At 36.2% G+C, this 22,571-nt stretch overlaps 1 protein-coding gene across 1 annotated transcript in view; it reads left to right on the top strand.

Moving 5' to 3' along the window:
- Window positions 1-22,571, top strand: part of SEMA3C (semaphorin 3C) — a 166,354-nt gene that overhangs the window by 117,574 nt on the left and 26,209 nt on the right. The window contains exon 12 of the mRNA XM_081799705.1: window positions 6,804-7,026. Within this exon, the coding sequence (XP_081655831.1) occupies window positions 6,804-7,026 (223 nt within the window). The remainder of the gene's footprint in view (window positions 1-6,803; window positions 7,027-22,571) is intronic.

Below are 22,571 nucleotides of genomic sequence, written 5' to 3' on the forward strand. Positions count from 1 at the left end.
GTACACTGAAAAGAGACAATCAAGAGGAATATAATTTTCAGTTGACTATCAAGAGGAATATAATTTTCTTATATTTTTGCATTTCATAGAATATGGTTATATTTATTTTATATGTGAGTAAAGAATGGTTTCATGAAAATAATCAAAAGATAGCTGTTAAAGTATGATTTTCTTGAAATATTTCTTTTTCCTTTTTACTTGAATATGAAATTCCCTCCACCAGTATGCTTTCAGGTATTCATCCCACATAACTTTTACTGATTGTTGATTCACTTTATTTTTTGTCTTATTATTAGAGTTTATTTGCAGTGTATTATTCAGTACTTTATTTTCTCATTCTAAATTATACTGCTGTCAAATTTCTTTGAAAAATAAGAAAAACAGTTTGCTAAGCCTTTAAACCTATTTATTCAAAAGTAAAAGAGCTCAAATTTTGTTCCCTGGCTAAGAAGCTCAAAGATTAATCATTGATACATCTTTTACAGGAACAATTAACCTTTAATTAACTGGAAAGATTATCATCATTACTCTTTAGCTATGAAACAATTACATTTTAAAGAGCCACACTTAATCATGGCTGGGGACAAAGTCCTATCATACAATTCACAGTATCCTTTTACATGATCTCTTTTCGATGCTCATAGCTCAACAGAAAGTGAAAATACTTAATTATTTTGTGTAACACAAGGAAGATATCAATAGATATATTGATCTTCGGGTACCTCAACTTGGGGTGTATTGGATAAGAAGCAGAGATTATTACATAAGAGGAGGCGAAGTGAAGGGGAAGGTGAACAACTTTCAGATTCCATTATAACTCAACGGCTTTCCTTATTTCATTCAGTGTATTTCATGCGTTCCCAGGTGACTCACTGATAAGCTGTTCAAAGATAAATCTTCTTTTTGAGAATTGCTTGCTATTTGAAGTTGACCAAGTCATTGCTTTATCTTAATACAGAAAATTAACAGGTGATTGTGATTATATATGCTTTCATTAATTATTCTTTTTAACAACATACATATGGGATTCATACAAGAACAGTTGGTTTGCAAACTCAACAAAATTCTAATTTCCTCCAAGTATTACCTTAAGAGAAATTTCCCAGGTAAACAAACAAAACAGGTAAAAAAGAGCCATGCTCACTGAATCAGGTTTGAGGCCTCAGAGCCTCAGTGAGTGTATGTAGGAGCTAGTTTATACACAGTTTACAAGAGTAGATTGTATGCATTTTATCTCAAGTAAAGATTCACAGTACTAACTTGAGATCAGCATGGTGAGAGTAGTTACAGTCTGGAAACTGACAAGTATTACAATTCAGGGATTTTTTTTCCTGAAGAAAAGCCACCCGTTCCCACCCCTTGTAAAGACTTTTCACCGGAATGACAGTTCAAAAAGACTCTCAGGAATCATACTGAGAAAACCACTCATGTCAAATAGCAATTATTCTAAATAAAATGTGGGAATAGATAACCCCTTTTAGTACAACAAAATAAACCAATGCTAAATTAGAAAATTCTGCTAACAGTCCCACTTTTCACTATTTCCCCAGCTCCTAAGAATAAGCATGTTTTTTTTCTGTTGTAAAACAGCGTGGTATAAGCCAGGGCTTAGTAACACACATCTGGAGCTGACACCGTGAAAAAAAGGGAGTAGTCAGTCCTTGAGACATATTTCTATAATGTGGTTTCTTACATCTGGTGCTGAGACCAGAGCAGCTCCCTTAAATAAAAAAATTGTCAGATGAGTGATCCTTAGGGAGTGAAACAGGCAGGGTGGAGGAAGACCTCTGGAACTCCTTCTGGAAAGCATACCTCCCAGAAGATCTGGTCCCTCCACCCTTCCCTGAGCAACACACCAGGAAGTTTCAGCTGTCTGACTCAGAGTGGCCAGTGTCTGTCTTTTTCCTAGGCTTCCAGGGTTTAATATCCCACTGATGTAGCAGGAAGACCTACAGCCAAGTGACCCAGAACAGTCCCTCTTCTCTGGGGCTAAAAATGTTGCCTCTGAAGTCCTCCCATGAAGTATCAACTGTGATTGCTCTACTTTATTTCCCTACACAGTAGTCCAGTTGCCGGGTCAACCTCATAAATACATGACTGGATTCTTAAAGAAATGACAGGGGGGCAGGAATTGTATACCCTTATTCTAATGTTCCCTGTAGGTGATTCTCTTAAAGCAGGGTTGATGGCTATGTTAGCAAACTGCCCCAGTCAGTGGGAAGAAGCCTGCCAATTGTGTCATAATGTTTTTCCATAAGTAATTCAAGTTTGTGGAAGAAACAAGACACCTTTGGTATGTTGCAAAGGGCAGCCAAAGACTGCAGATTCTCTCTGTGGCTGAGCTAACACATTACATTATTCTGTTGCAACATGTATAAAGCTTCCATAGAAAATTGTTTTTGCTTATACTTTTCTGTTTAAAGCAGAACCTAATAAAAATGTTCTGTTTTAATACCTATTTATAAGTGGACCAGAACCATCTGCTTTCATCATCGTGCCTGATACCTGGTGCAGCAAAAGAACACAAAAAATTCATGACCCACATAGTGGTGGCCAGAAAAAGAGAACTTTATTTCTGGTACTTTTGTTGATTCCATGCATCTTTTGGTGGTTCTTACTTCTAGTCTTCATAGATGTTTAAAACTTTGTTAGGGAACTTTACAATAAAATTAAGTACATAAGGTGTGTAGACATGAAAAATTCATTATATGTTTTTTCATATCATTATTCAAGACACATGAATAAAATAGACAATAAATACTATTGAAGTCTAGGTGAGAGAGAGACTGTCGTGGGACAGCCTTATGTAGAGAAGGCATATAAAAAATAGGAGATTGAGCTGGCCCCAAAGGCAGTCAGATTTGGATAACTTGGGTGGGGAAAGAATGATAGTCCAGACAAAAGTTACAGCTTACATTATAATTAATTTATAAGATATAAATTAATAAGTGAGTTCTAGAAGCTCTGTCTGAGCTAGTAGGACTGGAACAGAACACTCCTGTCAGCAATGGGGGATAAATGGAGGTGAAATGAGGACCAACTGGTGCATAAGTACAAGTCTTCAGCTATGTAAATCTTTAGGCTTTAAATAAAGGGCCTAGATTACCAAGGGTTTAAGCATGAGATCAGTTTCTCTCAGAATACAAGTTTCAAAGTCCAGTGCCAGAAACTACCCCAGATTCTGGAATGCCATTTATTTATGTCCATGTATTTATCCATATACCACTCATCTTTCAAGTGTTTAGGTCAAGCTCCCCTTGACCATGCCAGTCACTCCTTCTCTGACTAGTTTTGCTTTTATTTTCTGTATTCTTTAACCTCAACTCCTACCTCTTTCTTCCACTTTGTGCTCTGTGATCCAGCAATGCCCCAGGAATTAAAGTTTCCTAAATATTCCAATTTTTTTTTTCTATCTCTAAACCTTTTCACCAACCCTGAGAGCCTTAAGTTCTCTCTATTCTGAATTCATTTAAAAAATATTGGCTCTTACACACATATGGCAATTGATCATGAACAAAGATTTATTATTTATTTTATATTTGTCTTAAATTATTATTATATGCCTTGTTATTTTGCTTTGAAGATGCCCATCTTCCATACCAGAATACTTATGTCTAGAAGATAATGGTGGCTTTTTCTTATGTCTCCCACTGGGCACATCAAAATGCTTTTTGAATAAAAAGTGTCCAAAGAATAAATACATGAATTAAGATATGAATATGTTAATATTGAAAACTAGGATCATGGATGTGAGATTTAGGAGCATCAGAGGATGGCAGATGTCAAGAATACCTAAAAATAGGAAAGAAATTAAGTTGAGGGCAACAATTGCTGATATTTCCTTAACATGGCATTGTTACTGTTCCTAGCATTTCACCCAACACTTTAGTAATCAAAACACTTAAAATGTCTTTACTCAAAAAAGGAGTCCTTATCACTGCTCCATAAACAGAAAGCTAGAACTGGAAAAAAAAACAACAGCTTAAAGGAGAAGTTTAACCCAAACTACTTAATGACTATTTGTAGAGCTCAATCAGCCTTCCGAAGAATGAGACACCAGCCTCATTCATGGACAGAGGCTTTATTTTATGGCAGCATGTAGATGTTATATTATCTTGAGATTTCAGTACACATGCTTTCACATATCACAAGGTGGGGGATAAGTTATTCGCATCTTATTTATACTTGGTAGCGTTACACTGAGCAAACTCACAAGTCCAGATAGAGAATCTACAAAGGGTAATCCATTTTTCTTCTTGTCACAATCATTGTCACTCATCCTGTGTCTTATCTGCAAAGTTTGTGCCACAAATCAATGGAAAAAATTAATTATTGTCAAAAAGGCTTCTTTTGTAATTTTGAAAATACTCCTACCGTGAAACACTGGTTTCTAAGCACGAAGTTCATAAAACCAAAGTTCCAAATGGGGGACATTTGAATGAATATAAAATAACTGATTTGATTTGATTTGTTTGGTTACCTATTTAATAAGAACACTTTTGGGCACATTAGACATAATTTTTAACTGAATTTAAATTAAGTAAAACCCAGAAACTAGACACTTAACAATTTAATAACCTTATCGCACATGAGAATAATTGCTAACTGGAAATTATATAAATTGCCTAGTAATATATGCTAACTTTGGATCTTCCTGGACCTGACAAATGAGAATGTTTGCAAATATTTAAGGAGACATCTCAGCTTAGCAAACCATAATTAGTGGTGTTTTATGAGGAACTGGATTGCCCGTGCATTTGTTCTTTCCATTTTTTCATTCAGTGAGCAATACATTTCCCTTTTTCCACTTTGTGTGAGGAATGAGGGTAGAGAACACCCATAATTCTACACTTTGCAGAAGCATGGAATACTTCCATCATTTTAGAATACCCTCAAATGAAATTCTTTGTCCCCATTTGGTCTTTTTTGTGGGCAATTTATAAACATGTATATTTAAATATAATGCTTTTTTCCTAAAAGAAAAACATATGAGCCCTAGATGAAAGTCACTTGAGGGGATAATGAATCAGCGGCTTACTTTTATTACTTGTCTCATTATCTCTCCTTAGTGAAGTCATTTAATTGCTCCCTGTGCCTTTCTATAAAAAAGAACTGGGCGCCTGGGTGGCTCAGTTGGTTAGGCGACTGCCTTCGGCTCAGGTCATGATCCTGGAGTCCTGGGATCGAGTCCCGCATCGGGCTCCCTGCTCGGCAGGGAGCCTGCTTCTCCCTCTGACCCTGCCCCCTCTCATGTGCTCTCTGTCTCTCTCATTCTCTCTCTCTCAAATAAATAAATAAAATCTTTAAAAAAATAAATAAATAAAATAAAAAAATAAAAAAGAACTATATTTACTGGTCCTGTAAAAAGTTCTAGTAATGTTAACTGGTCAAAGTGAGTCTAAAAATTGCATTCAGTATAATACTGTCTAAGTGAGTGGGGCAACATTAGTAATTTGCTGAGAGTTATTTGCAAATGTGGGTCGGCCCAACAATCCTGGTCCAGAGGCACTAACATTGTGGGATAGCTGTTGCAAGGGTTTAACCTAGAGGTCGCCATGTTTTGGGGGTCCCTAAAGTTTTTCTTTTTTTACATTGAGTTAGCATTACAATTTTGGCAGATTTCACATAAAATTCCACATTTCTATTTTCTGTTGAAATCTGGCCACACCAGGCTTACATTCCTGCACAGGAGCAATCAGTTAGAAATGAGGGTTCATTGCCACTTTTGAATAAGGTACAACTTTCCAGTTTGTTACTGTCCCCATTACATCCTACAGTTTGCCCAGATGCTGTACCCATTGCTATTGATCAGAAAGTTTGCTTTGTTGCCTTCCTTTACCTTCTACCTCTCTTAAGAGAATAAATGAAAGCTATAACAGAAGTGCTTTTCTTTCAAGAAAATATGACAAAGTATTTTTGTTTTTGAAAGTAGAAATATTGTCAAGTATTTAATAGGATTACACAAATGTGTGTATGTGTTAAAGTTTATACCTAACAGTTTCGCTTGTCTAACTTAACACTTGGATCCTATTAATGGATAAGTTTGAGTTCCAAGCTTTAGCAGCTCCCAGCCTACCCCTGAGCTTGGCCTCAGATGTCCTATAAATGGAATCTTCTCCCCAGAAGCCCTTGTCATGCCTTCTTTTCAGAATTGCTGAAGCTGTCCAGCAGTCCTTTTTCAGATCTTATTATTGCTTACTGGCCAAAACAGATTATCATTATCAAATTTTCCCTAACAACACTGTTGCTGGCACAGAATAAGAATAGAAAAGTGATGGGTGGGAAGGGTAAAAGTTATATACAAAGTGGCATCAACTGCTCTCTGAAAACAAATGGGGTAGGACCAGTGGACTTAGCCTTGCTCAAATGGTTCTTGGGGCAGCTCCCAGCCAGCCATGTGATCACAAAGGTCAACAACCCATACACTTACGACCATTCTGGTTTTCACTGTTAATACAGTATTCAATAAATTACATGAGTTCTTCAACACTTTATTATAAAATAGGCTTTGTGTTACATGATTTTTGTCTAACTGCAGGCTAATACAAGTGTTCTGAGCATGTTTAAGGTAGGCTCGGCTAAGCTATGATGTTCGGTAGGTTAAGTGTATCAAATGCATTTTTAACTCTCAATATTTCCAATTTATGATGAGTTTATCAGGATTATTACCCATCATAAGTCGAGGAGGATCTGTACTTACAACAACTTAAGCCTCTAAGTATTTTGAAAAGGAGAGGCTTTTGGTTATCACTCAAATGAAGTAACTATTTACTAACTTGGTTCTTTTTAAAATATTTTATTAGTGCCCAGGAGGAGCATTTACACCCAATATGCGGACCACTAAGGAATTCCCAGATGATGTTGTCACTTTTATCCGGAACCATCCTCTCATGTACAATTCTGTCTACCCAATCCACAGAAGGCCTTTGATTGTTCGTATAGGCACTGACTACAAGTACACAAAGATAGCTGTGGACCGAGTAAATGCTGCTGATGGTAGATACCATGTCCTGTTTCTCGGCACAGGTAAGTATTTGAGCTCAAACTATACTTTAATGTGTAGCAGAAGAGCATAATAGGTAAGGACCATAATATTGGAACCAGAGAGACTCCAATGTTGATGTCTGTTGGACCCTCACTGAGGTATTTAATGTCTCTATGCCTGTTACCACATCTGTAAAATGGAGTTAATGAAATAAATTACTTCATAGGGTTATTGTGAGGAACAAATGGGTTAATATATGTAAAGCACCTAGAACAGTCCCTGGCACATATTATAGTGAAATATAATAATTATGAGCCGAATGAAAGGATGGGAAGAAATTTTAAGCATGGGTAGTTCCTCTCAACTGAAGCAAATACGTGGAGCCATTTTCCAGTGATAATGATAATGATAGATAGTTCTAGATAACATTTAAAAGTGAATTTAATAACAAATACAGATAGCTTTTTTGAAAATATTAATGGTAGTATTTTAATACATTTATAACTGTAGTTTGCCAATTTACTTTAATACACAAGTTGAGTGAAAAATACTCTTGTTTATAGATCTACATGAATGTGTAATGGCTGGCTTTATAGCAGTGATTCTCAAAGTGTGTTCCCCAGACTAACAAAATCAATATCACCCAAGAAGTTGTTAGAAATACAAAGTTTAGGGCTCCAGTCCAGGAACTCTAGGGATTCAAGACCCAGCGATCCGTGTTTTAACAAGCCCTTCAGGTAACTCGATATACACTAAAGTTTGAGAACCATTACTCAAGAGAAAAAACTCTAGTTTGCCAGTCAGGCAGTAATTAACATCTTTCAAACATTCCTGACCACCTTGCAGGGAGTGATGAAATCTCTTTACTTACAATATCAGAAGTACTTTATGAAATTAGGTAATTCCTCTACTAGCTTACGAAAAAGATATGTGTCTGTAAACCTCATTATAAGATATACAATGGTGCAATAAGTATTCTGAGCTAAGAAATGAATTTGCACTCAAACTCAATCAGTTTAAGATGTGGATATATTTTCTTGGCTAAATAGTAATTTCAAAGTGTACCTTTCTTATGAACTTCTTATTTTGTTCTTACTTAAAACCCCAGATCTGAATCTTTCACTCTCATATAATTTCAGCTTGTATTGGTCTGAGGTTGAGAATCTGCTGACATGTACGACTTGATATCCTCTTTCACACTTGGACATATCGGTGGTTTCACTGATGCTCTCTTTGTTTGCCCCACACCTGAGAAATAATCCTTCCTTCCCAGACTAACCATTCTCTAGTCTGTTCTCAATTTTATTCTTTCCTGCCATTTCCAGGACCTTTCTTTATCAGCTATCTTCTTATTCACTTTATTTGTTCATTTCATTCTCTACTATATCCTTGGCTTAGAAACCTTACACCAGAATACAAAACTAAACTACACCTTAACCCATTGCTCACCCTCTGCTAGCCTGCTGATTTGGCCAAGGTGTTCAAAGTCCTCATGATAAGAAAATCCAATGACCTTTAACCATGAGGTACTTCCATCTCCTCTTTGCATCATTTGGTATTGTAGAATCACTCTTTGCCTGTCACTTCAGCCACAAGTAACTTAAGTTTCTTCTCAGTTTCCCTCATGAGCTTAGCTTCCTCCTGCTTGTGAGCATAGGTATCCCCCGAGATTCTGTCCACAGTTCTCTTCTTTTTACATATTCTTTGGCCATCTCATTTATTCATTTGGTTTTAATTATTATGTGCATACAAATCCCAAATCCCTAGTCCTTGTCATTTCCTGAACTCAGTATTTGCATTTACATCTTACTTGTTTTTTTGTATTTTATTTTATTATTTAAAAAATTTTTTTAAGTTTTTATTTTAATTCCAGTTAGTTAACAGTGTTAATATTAGTTTCAGGTATATAATATAGTGACTCAACACTTGCATACATCACCCTGTGCTCATCACAAGTATTTGTCTGACTTACTTCACTTAGCATTATACTCTAGCTCTATCCACATCGTTGCAAATGGCAAGATTGCATCCTTTTCTATAGCTGAGTAATATTCCATTGTATATATACCATCTCTTCTTTATCCATTCATCAATCGATGGACACTTGGGCTGCTTCCATATCTTGGCTATTTTAAATAATGCTGCTATCAACATAGAGGGGGATATATATCCCTTTGAACTAGTGTTTTTGTATTCTTTAGTAAATATCCTGTCGTGTAATTGCTGGATCGTAAGGTGGTTCTATTTTTAACTTTTTGAGGAAACTCCACACTGTTTTCCACAGTGGCTACATCAGTATGCTTTCTCACCCAACAGTGCCCTGAGTGTTCCTTTTTCTCCACATCCCAGCCAACATCTCTGTTGTTGATTTACATCTTACTTTTAGATAACACAAATTGTGTAACTCCTTAACATTTCAGACATCATGCTTCAAACTCAATTTATCCACTCCGAAGACTCTGGAAGCAGTGCTTAATCCAGTCTCCCATATTTGTATTCTTACTGCACGTTCCTTTCAACGTTCCATTTCTCCATGATATGTAATTTCTCTCTAGGCATATCACTGTGCCTGGTAAGCTCAATAAATATTTGTGAAGATGAATTGAATATCATGACCATATCCACTGCTACTCATATAATGAAGGGAATTCATAACTATTTTCAAAACCTCATCTTCATTTTGCAAATAAACTGTGTTCTCCAAAGATGTAACCTCCATATGGATGACTTTGAAGAGTTGCTCTTAGCTTTAGTTCAGATTATCTGGCATGGAGTTTGCATTTTTAAAAAAATTCCTGAAGTGAAGTGGTAATTTTAGAGTCATACTTCCCCCTAATATCTCATATTACTCATAAAAAGTGACTGTTTTTTTTTTTTTTTTCCTCCTTTTGGAACTTGTCTTAAATGTGAACTCTGATGTCACAGTTGGGTTGTTGTCTTATGATTTGCATAAAATATGTAGATTTAGTGGATGGAATTTTCAAATCTTTATAAACTTTGTAGAAGGCAGTAAGAAACACTTTTGCACAAATTCTTTGGCTTTTCTTACCATATAAGTATCTGGCACCTTTACATAGACTTTTTATGTTGGTATTTAAATATTTGAAAACGGTATTTAGGCATATGTTTTTAACTGTACTGGGAAGCTTCCCTAATGATTGCTTACAAAGCCACATGAGTCTCTGAAAGACTCTACTGTAATGGGAAACTACATGCTATGATAATACCTCTGCCAACAGCATCTTTCTGAAGAGATGATAACTTACTAAACCATTGAATCTTAGCCTCATGGTCATATCAGACTGCACTAGAATTTAGAAGCAGGGATTTCAATTTACCTGAAACTCTAATGCCAGTATATTGGTATAAAAGACGTATTGCCCAAGTAGTTCTTGGCTTACTGGTGAAATTTCTTCAAAAGAGAGTTCTCGGTGCTTGTTTGCTACTAAAAGTGAATAGGATAGCCTTTTCTGAAATGGAACTTGGGAAAATCACAGGTCACCACTCCCAAGGATTTCTAAATGTCTTAGGAAGGGTATAATATGTCATGGTGTTGCCAAATTCCTCACTGCCAGAGAGCTTTTCAGCTGTTATAAGTAAATAATAATGTTCCAATTATCGCCATGAGGCAAGCTTCTCTCATCTCTTCCTTCTCTCTTTACCATTATTGGAAATTTCAGAGGAATTCAATGAAGACATTAGTTATCAAAAAAGATGTCATTAAAAAAAAAACAACTTACATGACAGTTAATTGGAATACAAATAGGATATTATGTAACTATATTCACTTTGAATATTATGAATAATTTTGTCACACCCAGAATCTCCATGGTAGTTATATAGGCCCAATGCCTGCTAACCATTACAATTAGTTCCTTACGGTGTACTACTATATCAGCTGAGTTTGAGAGGCTGGTAATCTGACCCTCCAGTCCCCTGGTACTACTTCATTATATTTTGTGTATTGCCAGATGCAAAGATAGATAGATGATAGATAGATAGATAGATAGATAGATAGATAGATAGATAGATAGATGATAGATAGATAATAAATAAGAGAAAGAAAGAGAGGGGAGGGGAGAAAGAAAGAAGGGAAGAAAGAAAGATAATTTGAGCTTTGTCTTCTCATCTTTTATTTCTTACAATTTGTGTTAATCAATGTCTAACCTAGGGTTCAGCAAACAACAACCTGGACCAAATCTAGCCCACTGCATGTATGGTACATAAGCTAAGAATGTTGTTTCACATTTTTACATGATTGAAGAAAAATAACAAGAAGAATATTTCGTGAGCACTGAAAATAACAAGATTTGTAGATTACTGTGTCCATAAATAAAGTTTTATTAGAATATGGCCACATTCATTCTTTGACATTTTTTCTGTGCCTGCTTTTGAGCTACAATGCCAGAGTTGAGTAGTTGCCACAGAGACGTTTAGCTCACAGATCCTAAAACATTTGTTATTTGGCCTTTTTGAGAAAAAGTTTGCTGACCTTGTTTTGTCTGATAGTTGGATAATTTTAGAAAAATGAAGACTTCTTAAAGAAGCTATTTTCTAATATGTAGATATAATACAGGAATTCATAATGTTGCCCAAAATAAATATTTCTCCTTTTATCTTGAGTAAAAGATTATTCTGCTGTTCTATTAAAACTTTAAGTAAACTTAGTTTCTACTTTATTACGTTCCCATTCATTCCTGCTACTACCCCTCTAAAAAACATCTCATATTGAAAAAAAAAATGTATTTTCAGGTCAGTGCTTTGTTTGATTCTGTAGCATTTGTTGATGTTTTGTCGTATCTTTGTTTTGTTCTGTTTTGTGTGTGTTGCTTTGTTTTGTGCTTTTAGGTCTTAGTATTAGTGCTGTGGGTATTTGTGTGATCCTTACTCCCCTGCCCCCCTTTTTTTTGAATCTTTAGGAAAGGCTGTAAACCAGCAGGCTAGAGCTCACACAGGATTAACATTTCTATTTTAACTTTGCCACCTACTGCTTACATCCAGGCCATTTGTTCAGAGCTGACTGTATTGCACAGTGAAGACGTTTTTGCCTGTTTTCCTTTTGCCTCTGGAGTTATGAAAATATTTAAGTGTCTGGGTCAGGTTTAGACACATTCTATCAAATTTATATTTTTAGTACTATATATGAATCAGAATGACATGTGGTTTCTGATGAAAGAACGATAGTATTCTTGTGAATGGGTGTTAGCAGTTTGGGATGATTTAATGCCATTATGATTTTTAATGTAAGGTCGATACATGTGGTGTTCTGCCAAAGTTCTTATATAGTGTGTACTGTTTCATGCTTCTTATTAGCTTCCGTTTCACTGGATGAGTACTAAGTTGGAATGTTGGCTCCAGTAAGTCCTTTGAAAGTGTGGAGTTTTGAAGTGTGTGCCACATATATGACTAAAGCCTTAATATGTTTGCCTTGCAGCATTACAGGATAACTACCTTCATAGTAACGACCCAGTTTTGGCAGTCACATCTCTTGGAATGGCACCCTTAATGAACCGCAGAGCCAGGCATTTTGATTTTTAAAGAGCTCCCTAAAATACTCCATGTAAAATTTGATAGCCGGAGCAGTGCTTTTGAGCTCAGAAAAGACTCCTGTCAGTTGGAAGCTGTGCATGAATGTCACTCTGAGGATAATGTCTAGACTTCCCCTTTGCTTAGGAATAAGGAACAAATCCCTTTATAAGTCACTGGTTTTTAATAACATTGTGGTTCACTGCTTTCCAAAGCAGAATCTGGAAACTTCTGAGAGTTTACCAAGGATTCTACTGGGATTTTCACAGCGGGAAAAACTAATGGAACAGAGTGGAATGATGGCTGAATTGACAGAAGATGATAAATCATGGTGTGATGACTGCTTGATCATGTAGAAGAGTAGCAGAAAGGGTATATGTAGAGACAGAGAGAGAAAAAAAAAAAAAGGAAGGCAGCCCATAAAGTGATTGCTAATCCAGAGATAAATGTTCTCATTTAAATTTTACTTCCTAAAGACAGTTTATTAAAAATACATACATGGCTAATTCCTGAAAATTTTTTATGCCGAAAAGCAGATTTTTTTTCTTTAAGTTACTCTTCAGAGATACATTCTTTTAAAGACAGCATATCATCTCATGTAATGATTATGTAATTTTTGTGTTCTTAGTTTACCTGAACAACCCATTTGTTTATTCAGCATTCTGCTTATTATGCAAAAAAGTATACTTTTCAAGTTTCTGAAATGTTTTATTACTATTTTAATGATGTTAGTTACATTTATTTACAGTACTTACCTTTTCCAGACATGTTATTGACTCTCATCCAGCCCTTACCATTTACTCTGTGAGGAATTGTGAGAATGCAGACTTGATGGGAGACAAGTGTATTTGTGGGATTTATTCATCTCTGTATCTTCAATACTTAGAATAGTGCATCACTCAAAGTTGCCAGTCAATGGATATTATTTGAATGAATGAATGAATGAGTTGCATTTATCCTCCATCATGTTTAGCAGGTCAGATGAGTTAAGATCACATAGATATTTGGTATACGATACAACTAGAATATCAACGCTTGCTGTCTGAATTTACACCCTGAGCATTTATTCTCTTCACATTACTACCTCATTGACCATCACCACTTTATATTATTTACCTTTTATGAAGTTAAGGTAATTTCATTTATCCTTCTCATTTTACTGTGAAAGAAATGTTTCATCCACATAAGTCAAGACGATGTCGTTGATGTGCTGACACACATCAGCATTGTTTTGTTTGAGTGATATCACTCACTTTTGCCCACCCATATGTTGTCACCAAGTCTTACACGTTAACAAGATACATCTTATAAGGTGACAGAGAAGACTTGAAACAGACTGGATTTGTGTGTGAATTAACTCTGCTAGAATTTGACCTGTGAATCTGATCCTTTTTATGTCAGTTACTATATAGTCAAGAAGGAAGGAGATTATATTTTGGGGGAGAGGAGAGGTTGCAGAAATGGAATAGGTCTTCGCCTTCATTTTTGATTTATCACTAAATCTTTGCACATTTCCAATTTTTTTTTAAATGGGGCTTATCTCTGTCTTCAGTATGTCTTACAAACTCACCAAAACACATGCAAATCTCTTTGGCATGGTTCTATTACTTAATTAAAATGGATTCTGCATATTCAAATGATATATTTGGAGGATTTCAGAATATCATGCAAGGAGACAGTGCCTCTCAATAGGAGAGATGGTGATGATTTGCTCTGCTATACTGACTCTTTTACTATTTAATCACTGATATTTTCCTAGACCTGAAAACAACTGCAGCCAAACCTCATTCCTGTATGTTGCCTTCATTTAACCCTTTACTCATAAATGAATGTAAGAAAATTTTCTAGCATAAAGACAAGTTAAAGTCTTTTGTCTGTGTATTAAGAAATAACCACACTATGTTTTTGTTCTTGATGTGCTGCCAAGTTTCTCTGAGGCAGACTTGGCAGCTTTTGTCCCTAGGAGAGGAATTCACAGCCTTAGACTCAGCCAGGCCAAGCCTTCTCAATGTGATTACCCAAAGGAGGGCTATAGCTGGCTCTCAGGTGTGGGGGTGGTTTCTGTGGAAAGCCAGCTTTATAAGTTTTTTGTTGTTGTTGTCATTTTTTTTATTGACCTGAGAAGAATTCAAATTTTGTAGAAAATGGAAAGAAAGGTTTCATTTTAGAATATGAAATATAGTATAAATTGGAATAAAAAAATTGAAATTGGATTTTCTGAGGTGAATCTCTGGTACTAGAGTCATAAATGTTTTATTTAGTTGTATGCTAGTTTCCTCTTTCACTCATGTGGCAGGTAGAATAATAGCCCCCCAAAGGTTACATCCTAAGATCTGGAACCTGTGGATATGTTACCTTACATGTCAGATTCTGTTATAGACCTTGTGATGAGATTTTCCTGAATTTGTTATAGACCTTGTGATGAGGAGCTTTCCCCTCTTCATTGGGTCCTCTCTCAAACTGCTGTTTACACTTCTTGACCTCTTCCTACTTCCTCCTGTTCACGTTTCATTCTTTTCAACTGGAATGGCCATTCCCCTCTCAAATCTTGCTGGTATGAAAGGAGATAGGGTAATGCAGAAAGGACTGGGTGACTAGGTCACTGAGATACAGCCGTCCCACCTCTGATGCTGGTCTATAACACCCAGAATTCTCTGGGTGTGCTCAATCTAATTATATGTAAAAGCAGAAAAACTTTTCCTGGCTATCATCAGGGGGAGATGTGACAATGGAAGATGTGTCAGAAAGATGTGATTCTGCTGGCCTTGAAGATGGAGGAAGTGGGACCATGTGCCAGAGAATTCCATTGGGTTCTAGAAGCTGGAAAACTCAAGGAAGCAGATGGTCCTTACAGTATCCAGAAAGGAATGCAATTCTCCTGACACCTTGAGGTTAGCCCACTGGGACCCATGTTAGACTTCTAGCCTACAGAACTATAAGACAATAAATATGTGTAGTTTTAAGGCATGAAACTGGTGGGAATTTGTTATAGCAGCAACAGGAAAGTACTGCAAATGGATTTGACCTCTAGCTTCATTGAAAGATGAAAGATGAAAATTCTCTTAAGAATTTCTAAAATAAAAATAATCAATCTAATGTTTTGAAACTCCAGCAAAGCCTTTGCTCATAAATGCAGAAATATGTTTTGTTCTATAGCTGCTTTTCAACCAGTGCAGAATAACGTAGTGATACATTACAAAGATACCATTTATTCACTCATTAGAATTTATTGAGCCTATTGCATGCCAGGGCTTATGGTATATAAAGAAAAATAGCAACAGCACTTACCTTGAAGGAACTCATGGCCCAATGGAGGAGGCAATTCAATCTAATTTAATAAATATTATGGAACCAGTTATGTGACAGGCACTCTCACAGGTGCTTGGGATGCACCAGTGAACCAAAGAGACAAACATCTCTCTGTCCTTCTGGAGCTTACGTTCTACTGGTAGAGGAAATGACCGTAATGCATAAACAGAATATATAACCTGTTTGAATTTGATCAGTGCTATGAAACACACACACACACACACACACACACCCCCATGGTGAAAGATTTTAGGGTTTGTCCCATTGAGATGGTTAGAGTTTAGCAAAGACTTGAAAAAATAAGAGAATATTTAGGGAAAGAGCATTGTAAACTCTTCATAGAGACCAGTGTGTTAAGATCTATAATGTAAGGATCTGTAGAATCCAGGAAGAAAGTGGCTGCCTGATTCACATTTGAGATAGTTTTCTGTTGCTACTTACCAAATTACCAAAAGATTAGTGGCTTAAAACTATACATACTTGTTATTTCAGTTTCTGTAGATGAAAGCTTGGCTGGAGTCTCTGCTCAGGGTTTCACAAGTCTGCAAAGTGTAAGCCAGACTACATTACTTTCTGGAGTTTAGTGTCTTCTTCCAAACTCACATGATTTTGAAAAAAATTATTTAATTTTGATGCAGAAATGAGGCCAAAGCAGTTCCCTCCCACAGGGATCTCTGTTGGTCATTCAAATCATAGTGGTTTGCTCCTTTAAAATTAGCAGTCTTTCCCTTCAATCTGCTAAAATGGGGTTTCATATAATGTGGCATAGTCATGGGATTGACATGCTATCAATTTAGCATTTTTCTTTTGGTTAGAAGCAAGTCACACGTTCCACCTGCACTCAAAGGGAGAGGATATACAAAGACCTGGGGGTAACCTTGGAGTGGGTCAGCCGCTGCCTATATGCATTTTAGATAAATCACTTTGGCAATGATGTGGAGCATGCATTACAGACAGAGAAAAGGAAACCAGTTAGGAGACTTTTTGTTTATTATCGGCAAGAGAGGATGAAAGCCTAAATTAAGACAGGTGTTAGAAGTTGGAGGTTGAGAGGGATTACCAGGTTAAAGAGATATTTTGGAAGAGGTAAGGACTTCATGGTAACAGATTGATTTGGGAAAGGTGGAAGGGTGAAAACTGTGTTGAGAGTGCTTTACAGATTTTTGACTTGGCAAATAGATGGGAAGAAGTACCATTCACTGGTCAAGGGAGAATGGAATCAGCAAGCAGATTTGGAGAGTAACAAATTCCTTTCTGAACGGCACACCTACACTTTCCTGTGACCTGTTCTGCATCATAGACTGAGTTTATCACCGAAATACAGTACCTTATCAAAATCTCACAACGACCCTATGAGTTAGAATCAGTACCCTCCTTTTACAGTTACGTAAACTGAAGCTTTGAGAAGTTAAATGGCTTTCTTAGGGTTGTGACGCTATTGGGAACAGTAATTAAATTCAAACCCAAGTCTGCCCCACACTGAGTTAAAGATTTGGTGAACCATCTGGAGGAATCAGTCAGAGAGTGTTGTTCAGAGATACACTTCAGCAGAGAGGGCTGTGCTAAGAGATGTAGATACTGGAGTCACAGCGATGTAGGTGTTAGCTGAATCCATGACAATCCTTGAGGCCCCACTAGGAGACTATTCAGATAAGAATTTAACTCTGGGAGCTCATTTAAGGTTAGGAAAATCAAGAGCGTTTACCAAGGAAATGGAGAAGGAGTGATCATGAGAGTTAAGCAAAGAGGAGGAAGTAGCATCATGGCGGCCTGGAGCAAAGAGAGCCACAGGCAGGAAAGAAGAAGTGGTGGAGAGCATCAGAGGTGGCACGGCTCTATCTCAGTGACCTAGTCACCCAGTCCTTTCTGCATTACCCTATCTCCTTTCATACCAGCAAGACTTGAGAGGGGAATGGCCATTCCAGTTGAAAAGAATGAAACGTGGACAGGAGGAAGTAGGAAGGGGTCAAGAAGTGCAAGTAAGCAGCAGTTTGAGAGAGGACCCAATGAAGAGGGGAAAGCTCCTTTCTGTATCCGAGCACCCAGAAACTTAGGTTGGTGCTCCAGGCCATGGAGCATCCATATGCAATTTGAACTTGGACAATGAATGCACACAACAGCCTATCTTCCAGTAAAATGGTGCAGGAAAGTAGGTTAATTAATGACCATAAAATTTATTAATCTCAGATGAGTAATTCTTTCCCCAGATGTTGAAGGGTTAAATAGAAAGAGCCCCAGTTTTGCATCTTTGGAAATTTAGTTGCTGCATCCTGTGTAGGACTAGTTATACCTACATAGAATGCACCCCTGCATTATTCAAAGTAAGTCTATTTGGTTTAAGTTAAATGTAAATAAATTATTCATGATATAATCCAGTAAGGATACTAGAATGTGATGTGTATGTTTATGTTTTACAACATCCGCAAACGTTAATTTTGTGATTTCTGAGACAGTATTTGAGTATTTGGTTGTATTACTAGGAAACTATAATAATGCAGATGTTGATGGGTTATCACATGGTCTAATACTAAATTAAAATTTTTTTCTAACACTCGCAGAGATTAGGTTCTAGAATCAGAATAAACAAGCATATTATATTGTAAACTTATTAAACGCATTTTGATACATTGGATATAGCAGATTTTTTCATGAAAACACACACCTTAGTTGAATAAATAAGTCAAATTTTAAAAATGGCACATTTTTCTGCTTTCTGATTTTTTTGCCAAGCCTCAACCAAATCAAAACTCATAATTTAGTACTTCTTATAGAATTGCTAATTTAATAAAATTGTTGGCATTAAGATTTCTCTTTCAACTTTGCCCCAGAAGACTACTTTTCAATCAACTTACCCAAATGTATAACTTTGAAACTTGACACAGCAGTAATGGATGCAAGCATGTGTGTGCTTACCTGTGATACTGTAGATCTACATATGGCAGCATGATATGGCAAATGAAAATTTCCAGAGACTCCTCATAAAGACCAATTCTAATTTTGGATGGGATTTTCCCAAAACCTTGTTAAATACAGAATAACTTGTTAAGAATAAGTATAATAAGTTATCCTTCTGATGTAGTTTTTTTGGAGTAGTGTTGTTGGGGTCCGGAGCCGTCTGCCAAGAAAGAATTCTTGATGTCTTTGGTTCAAAAAGTGGTTTTATTAAAGCACAGGGACAGGACCTGGGCAGAGAGAGCAGCTGCCCCCAGGATTGTGAGGGGCAACTGATTATATACCTTGGGGTTTGGGGGAGTAAAGATAAGGGAAATTCCTAAAGGACTTTCATATGCTAAAGAAGACTCACAGGATCCTAGAGGCCTTGCTATTGCCAAACTAAGGTAGTTTTCCCTCTAGCAAGGCATTAACATTAAGACAGTTGGGGGTTTCCCGGAGGAATGTTAAAATCTGCCTATTTCAACTATTTGTCAAAGGGCTGCAGGTTATAAGGACATTTAATTTTATCTACATTTCCTTCTGCCTTTGTGTCCCACATCACTTGGATGATTCTAGACTAAGAATTAGGGAACAGGCTTTGACTTCAAAGGACCTAGGTTTAAATCCCTCCCTCTATCACTTGTCAGTGTTACGACCTCAAGCAAATTATATAACATCCCTAAGCCTTAGTCTTAATTGTACCTTATTTTTGAATATATTTCAAAGATTGAATGAGATGATATATGTAAAACCCTGAAGGTACTGCCTAGAAGTTAGTAAATACTCAGCAGGTACATGTATACTTATATCTACATAGTAGATATATATTTATTGAAATCAATTATATATCTATGAATATAAATATACAAGTATATATGTATACACATAAATATTCTTGAATTCCTACTATGAATCCTGATACTATCCTATTCACTAGACATAAGCAGTGAACAAAATACAAAAATGCCTCTCCTTTCATAGACTTAATATTCTTGTGGGAAGAAACAGGCAATGAATAACGTGTGTATAATTATTTTCAGTATTACATTTGAGTACACTGCATTAGAAAAAGCAGAGCGAGAAAAACACCTAACTACAGGTGGTAGGTAAATCTGCTGGTCATGTAGGAGGCATTTCTTTTATCTGGAAATTATAGATAAAAGTAAAACACTGGTATATGAGAATAGTAAATAACATATGTAACAAACAGTGGGAGTAAAGAAAGATAATTTCAGACCATGGAGAGTAAAATTAGTTATAGTCTCTGTAGAGTTTACAAGGAAGGTTTACATGGGCTCTCTCCTTTGATCTTGAACAGCCTTGTCAGGTATATGAGGTATATCCACATTTTATAGAGAAATAAAAAGATTACAGGAAGTAGGTTTGCTCAAGTTCATCCCAATTGCAAGTGTAAAACCAGAATGAATACAATGGAAATAGAGGACACTATTGCACGTTGGTGGAAGCAGGTGTATTTTCTTTTTCAGTAGTGATGTAGGAACTGCCATTAAATGGGCTGTTAAGAGCAACGCTTACCTACTCCCGAGAGCTCACTGCAAAAAGAGAACCATCAGGGAGCTCAGTTACACACAGTGTTCAGCCTGTGCGGGAGCAGCGCAAATTGGTTGTATCCCTTCTAATGTATCTGCTATTAGGTGATCTTAAGAGCAGTGTCCTGAATTAGTAGAGTAGCTCTACTAGGTCTGCTTTGGAATATTTACATTCTACTTTATCATTTTAGTGACAACCGGAACATAATTTCAGTCTACAGCTTTACTTGATTATATCTCTTAAATTATTTTTTAATTTCTCAACTTATATATGCCTATTTTTTAATCAAGAAAGAGATGAACAAAAAAAGAAAAGCCATCCTGGTTTATATTCCCTATTTGAAACCAAATGTATTTCAGCCTTCAAAAGTATTTGAGTAGAAAAAGGTAATTTGTGCCTAAATATTAGGTAAAATGGCTTGCAGAACCTTGGACCACACCCTGTGAAATACATAGCGCTATTTCTGCAGTGAGACAGAAATCTTCAAACCAAGTATAATAAATAAAAAACCATAAGTAGCCCTCAGTAAGTGCAGGTCAGGTTTTGTGACCAAATTAGTTCAAGTCAGGACAGATTTTACCTACAAAGACACTTAAAAACAAAAACAAAAACAAAACAAAAAATTTTTGAAAATTAGAGTTGCAGGAAAAAGATAATGGGCCTCCATTAAAAATAGAGTGTAATCTCCTACTGATGTAGAGGGATTATACTATAAATACTAATTATGTTTTCACTCTGTTAGATAATTACAAATGGCTCTGCTTGGCTTTTTGAGGGGGAGGGGGGCATTTTATTTTACTGGCACTTAAGATTCTAAGAAATACTGTTTGCTTTTTAGTAAAGATGTATTGGTTCACAAAGCTGAAAAACAATGGTAGGGTGGCTTTAGATGTGGTTTGACTAGGGCTCTAGCTTCTTTCTTTGGAGTTTGGGGCTCTCTTCTTAGCAGGGAGCAGGAATCAGTTTTGTCCTTCTGTCAACTATTGGGCTGTTAACAAATGGTGGTAAGGTTCGAAAAGATATTTGCACTTCAATCAGCTCTGCTAGAAAGAGGGTCAAATCTGGTTCTCTTTGTTCTTCCTATAAACCTGAGTTTCCATTTTGCATTATTTCCCTTTAGACTAAAATACATTCTTCAGCATTTCTTCAAATGCAGAAGGTCTGCAGCCTACAACTTTCCCCAGATTTTATTTATCTAAAGAATAGCTGATTTCATCTTCATTTTTAAAGAATATTATCACTGGATGTGGAATGCTGGGTTAACTCCTTTTTATTTTTTTTTCTTTCGGCATTTAAAAAAGTCATCCCATTATCTTCTGGCCTCCATTATTTCTAATAAAATGTCATCAATAGTGATATCCCTTGTTCTCATGACATAATGTCTTTTTTCTGGTTTTTTTTTTCCTCTAATTTTTTTTTTCTATAGCTTTTGTTGTCAACAGTTTAAATATAATATAATGTGCCTAGGGGTGGCTCTTTTTGTCTCTATTCAGCTTGAGTCTCACTGCATTCCTAGATGTGCAACATAATATTTTTTATCAAACTTGGTCCCCACATGGGGCTCCCTGCTCAGCAGGAAGCCTGCTTCTCCCTCTCCCTCTGCCTTCCACTTCCCCTGCTCTCTCTCTGTCAAATAAATAAATAAAATCTTAAAAATAAATAAACAAACAAACAAACTTGGGAAATTTTCAGCCATTATTTCTTCACATATGTTTTCTTCCCCAGTCTCTCCCTGCTCTCCTTTCAGAGCTCTACTTGCCCATATATTAGACCATTTGATAATGTCACACATGCCCGAAAGGTTCTGTCCACTTTTCTCATTTTTTTTTTCCTGTGTTCTTGCAAGTGGATAATTTCTATTGATCTTGCTTCAAGTCATGTACTCTCTTCTTTCAACTCCAGTTGGCTACTAAATCTATGGAGTTTAGATTTTATTTTAGTTATTTTATTTTAGTTATTTTAGTTATTTTAGTTATCATTGTCTGCTATCCATTTGACTTTATATAGTTTTTATTTCTTTGCTGAGTTTTTCTATTAATTCATTAAACCATGTCTTCCTTTCATTTCTGAATTTCTTTTCAATATTTTCAACATATTTATGTAGCTATAATAGCTGCTTTAAAGTTGTCATTTGCTAAGTTTAACATCTGGATAATTTTAACTTCTCTTTCTTCTTGACTATTAGCCACACATTTTTCTCGCAGTCTCTCTCTCTCTCCATGTATAACAATTTTTGTTGTTGAATACTGGACATTACAGATAACAT

The sequence above is a fragment of the Leptonychotes weddellii genome, chromosome 12 (assembly GCF_054177405.1).
Source record: "Leptonychotes weddellii isolate Sample4059 chromosome 12, ASM5417740v2, whole genome shotgun sequence".
In the NCBI taxonomy this organism is placed as follows: domain Eukaryota; kingdom Metazoa; phylum Chordata; class Mammalia; order Carnivora; family Phocidae; genus Leptonychotes; species Leptonychotes weddellii.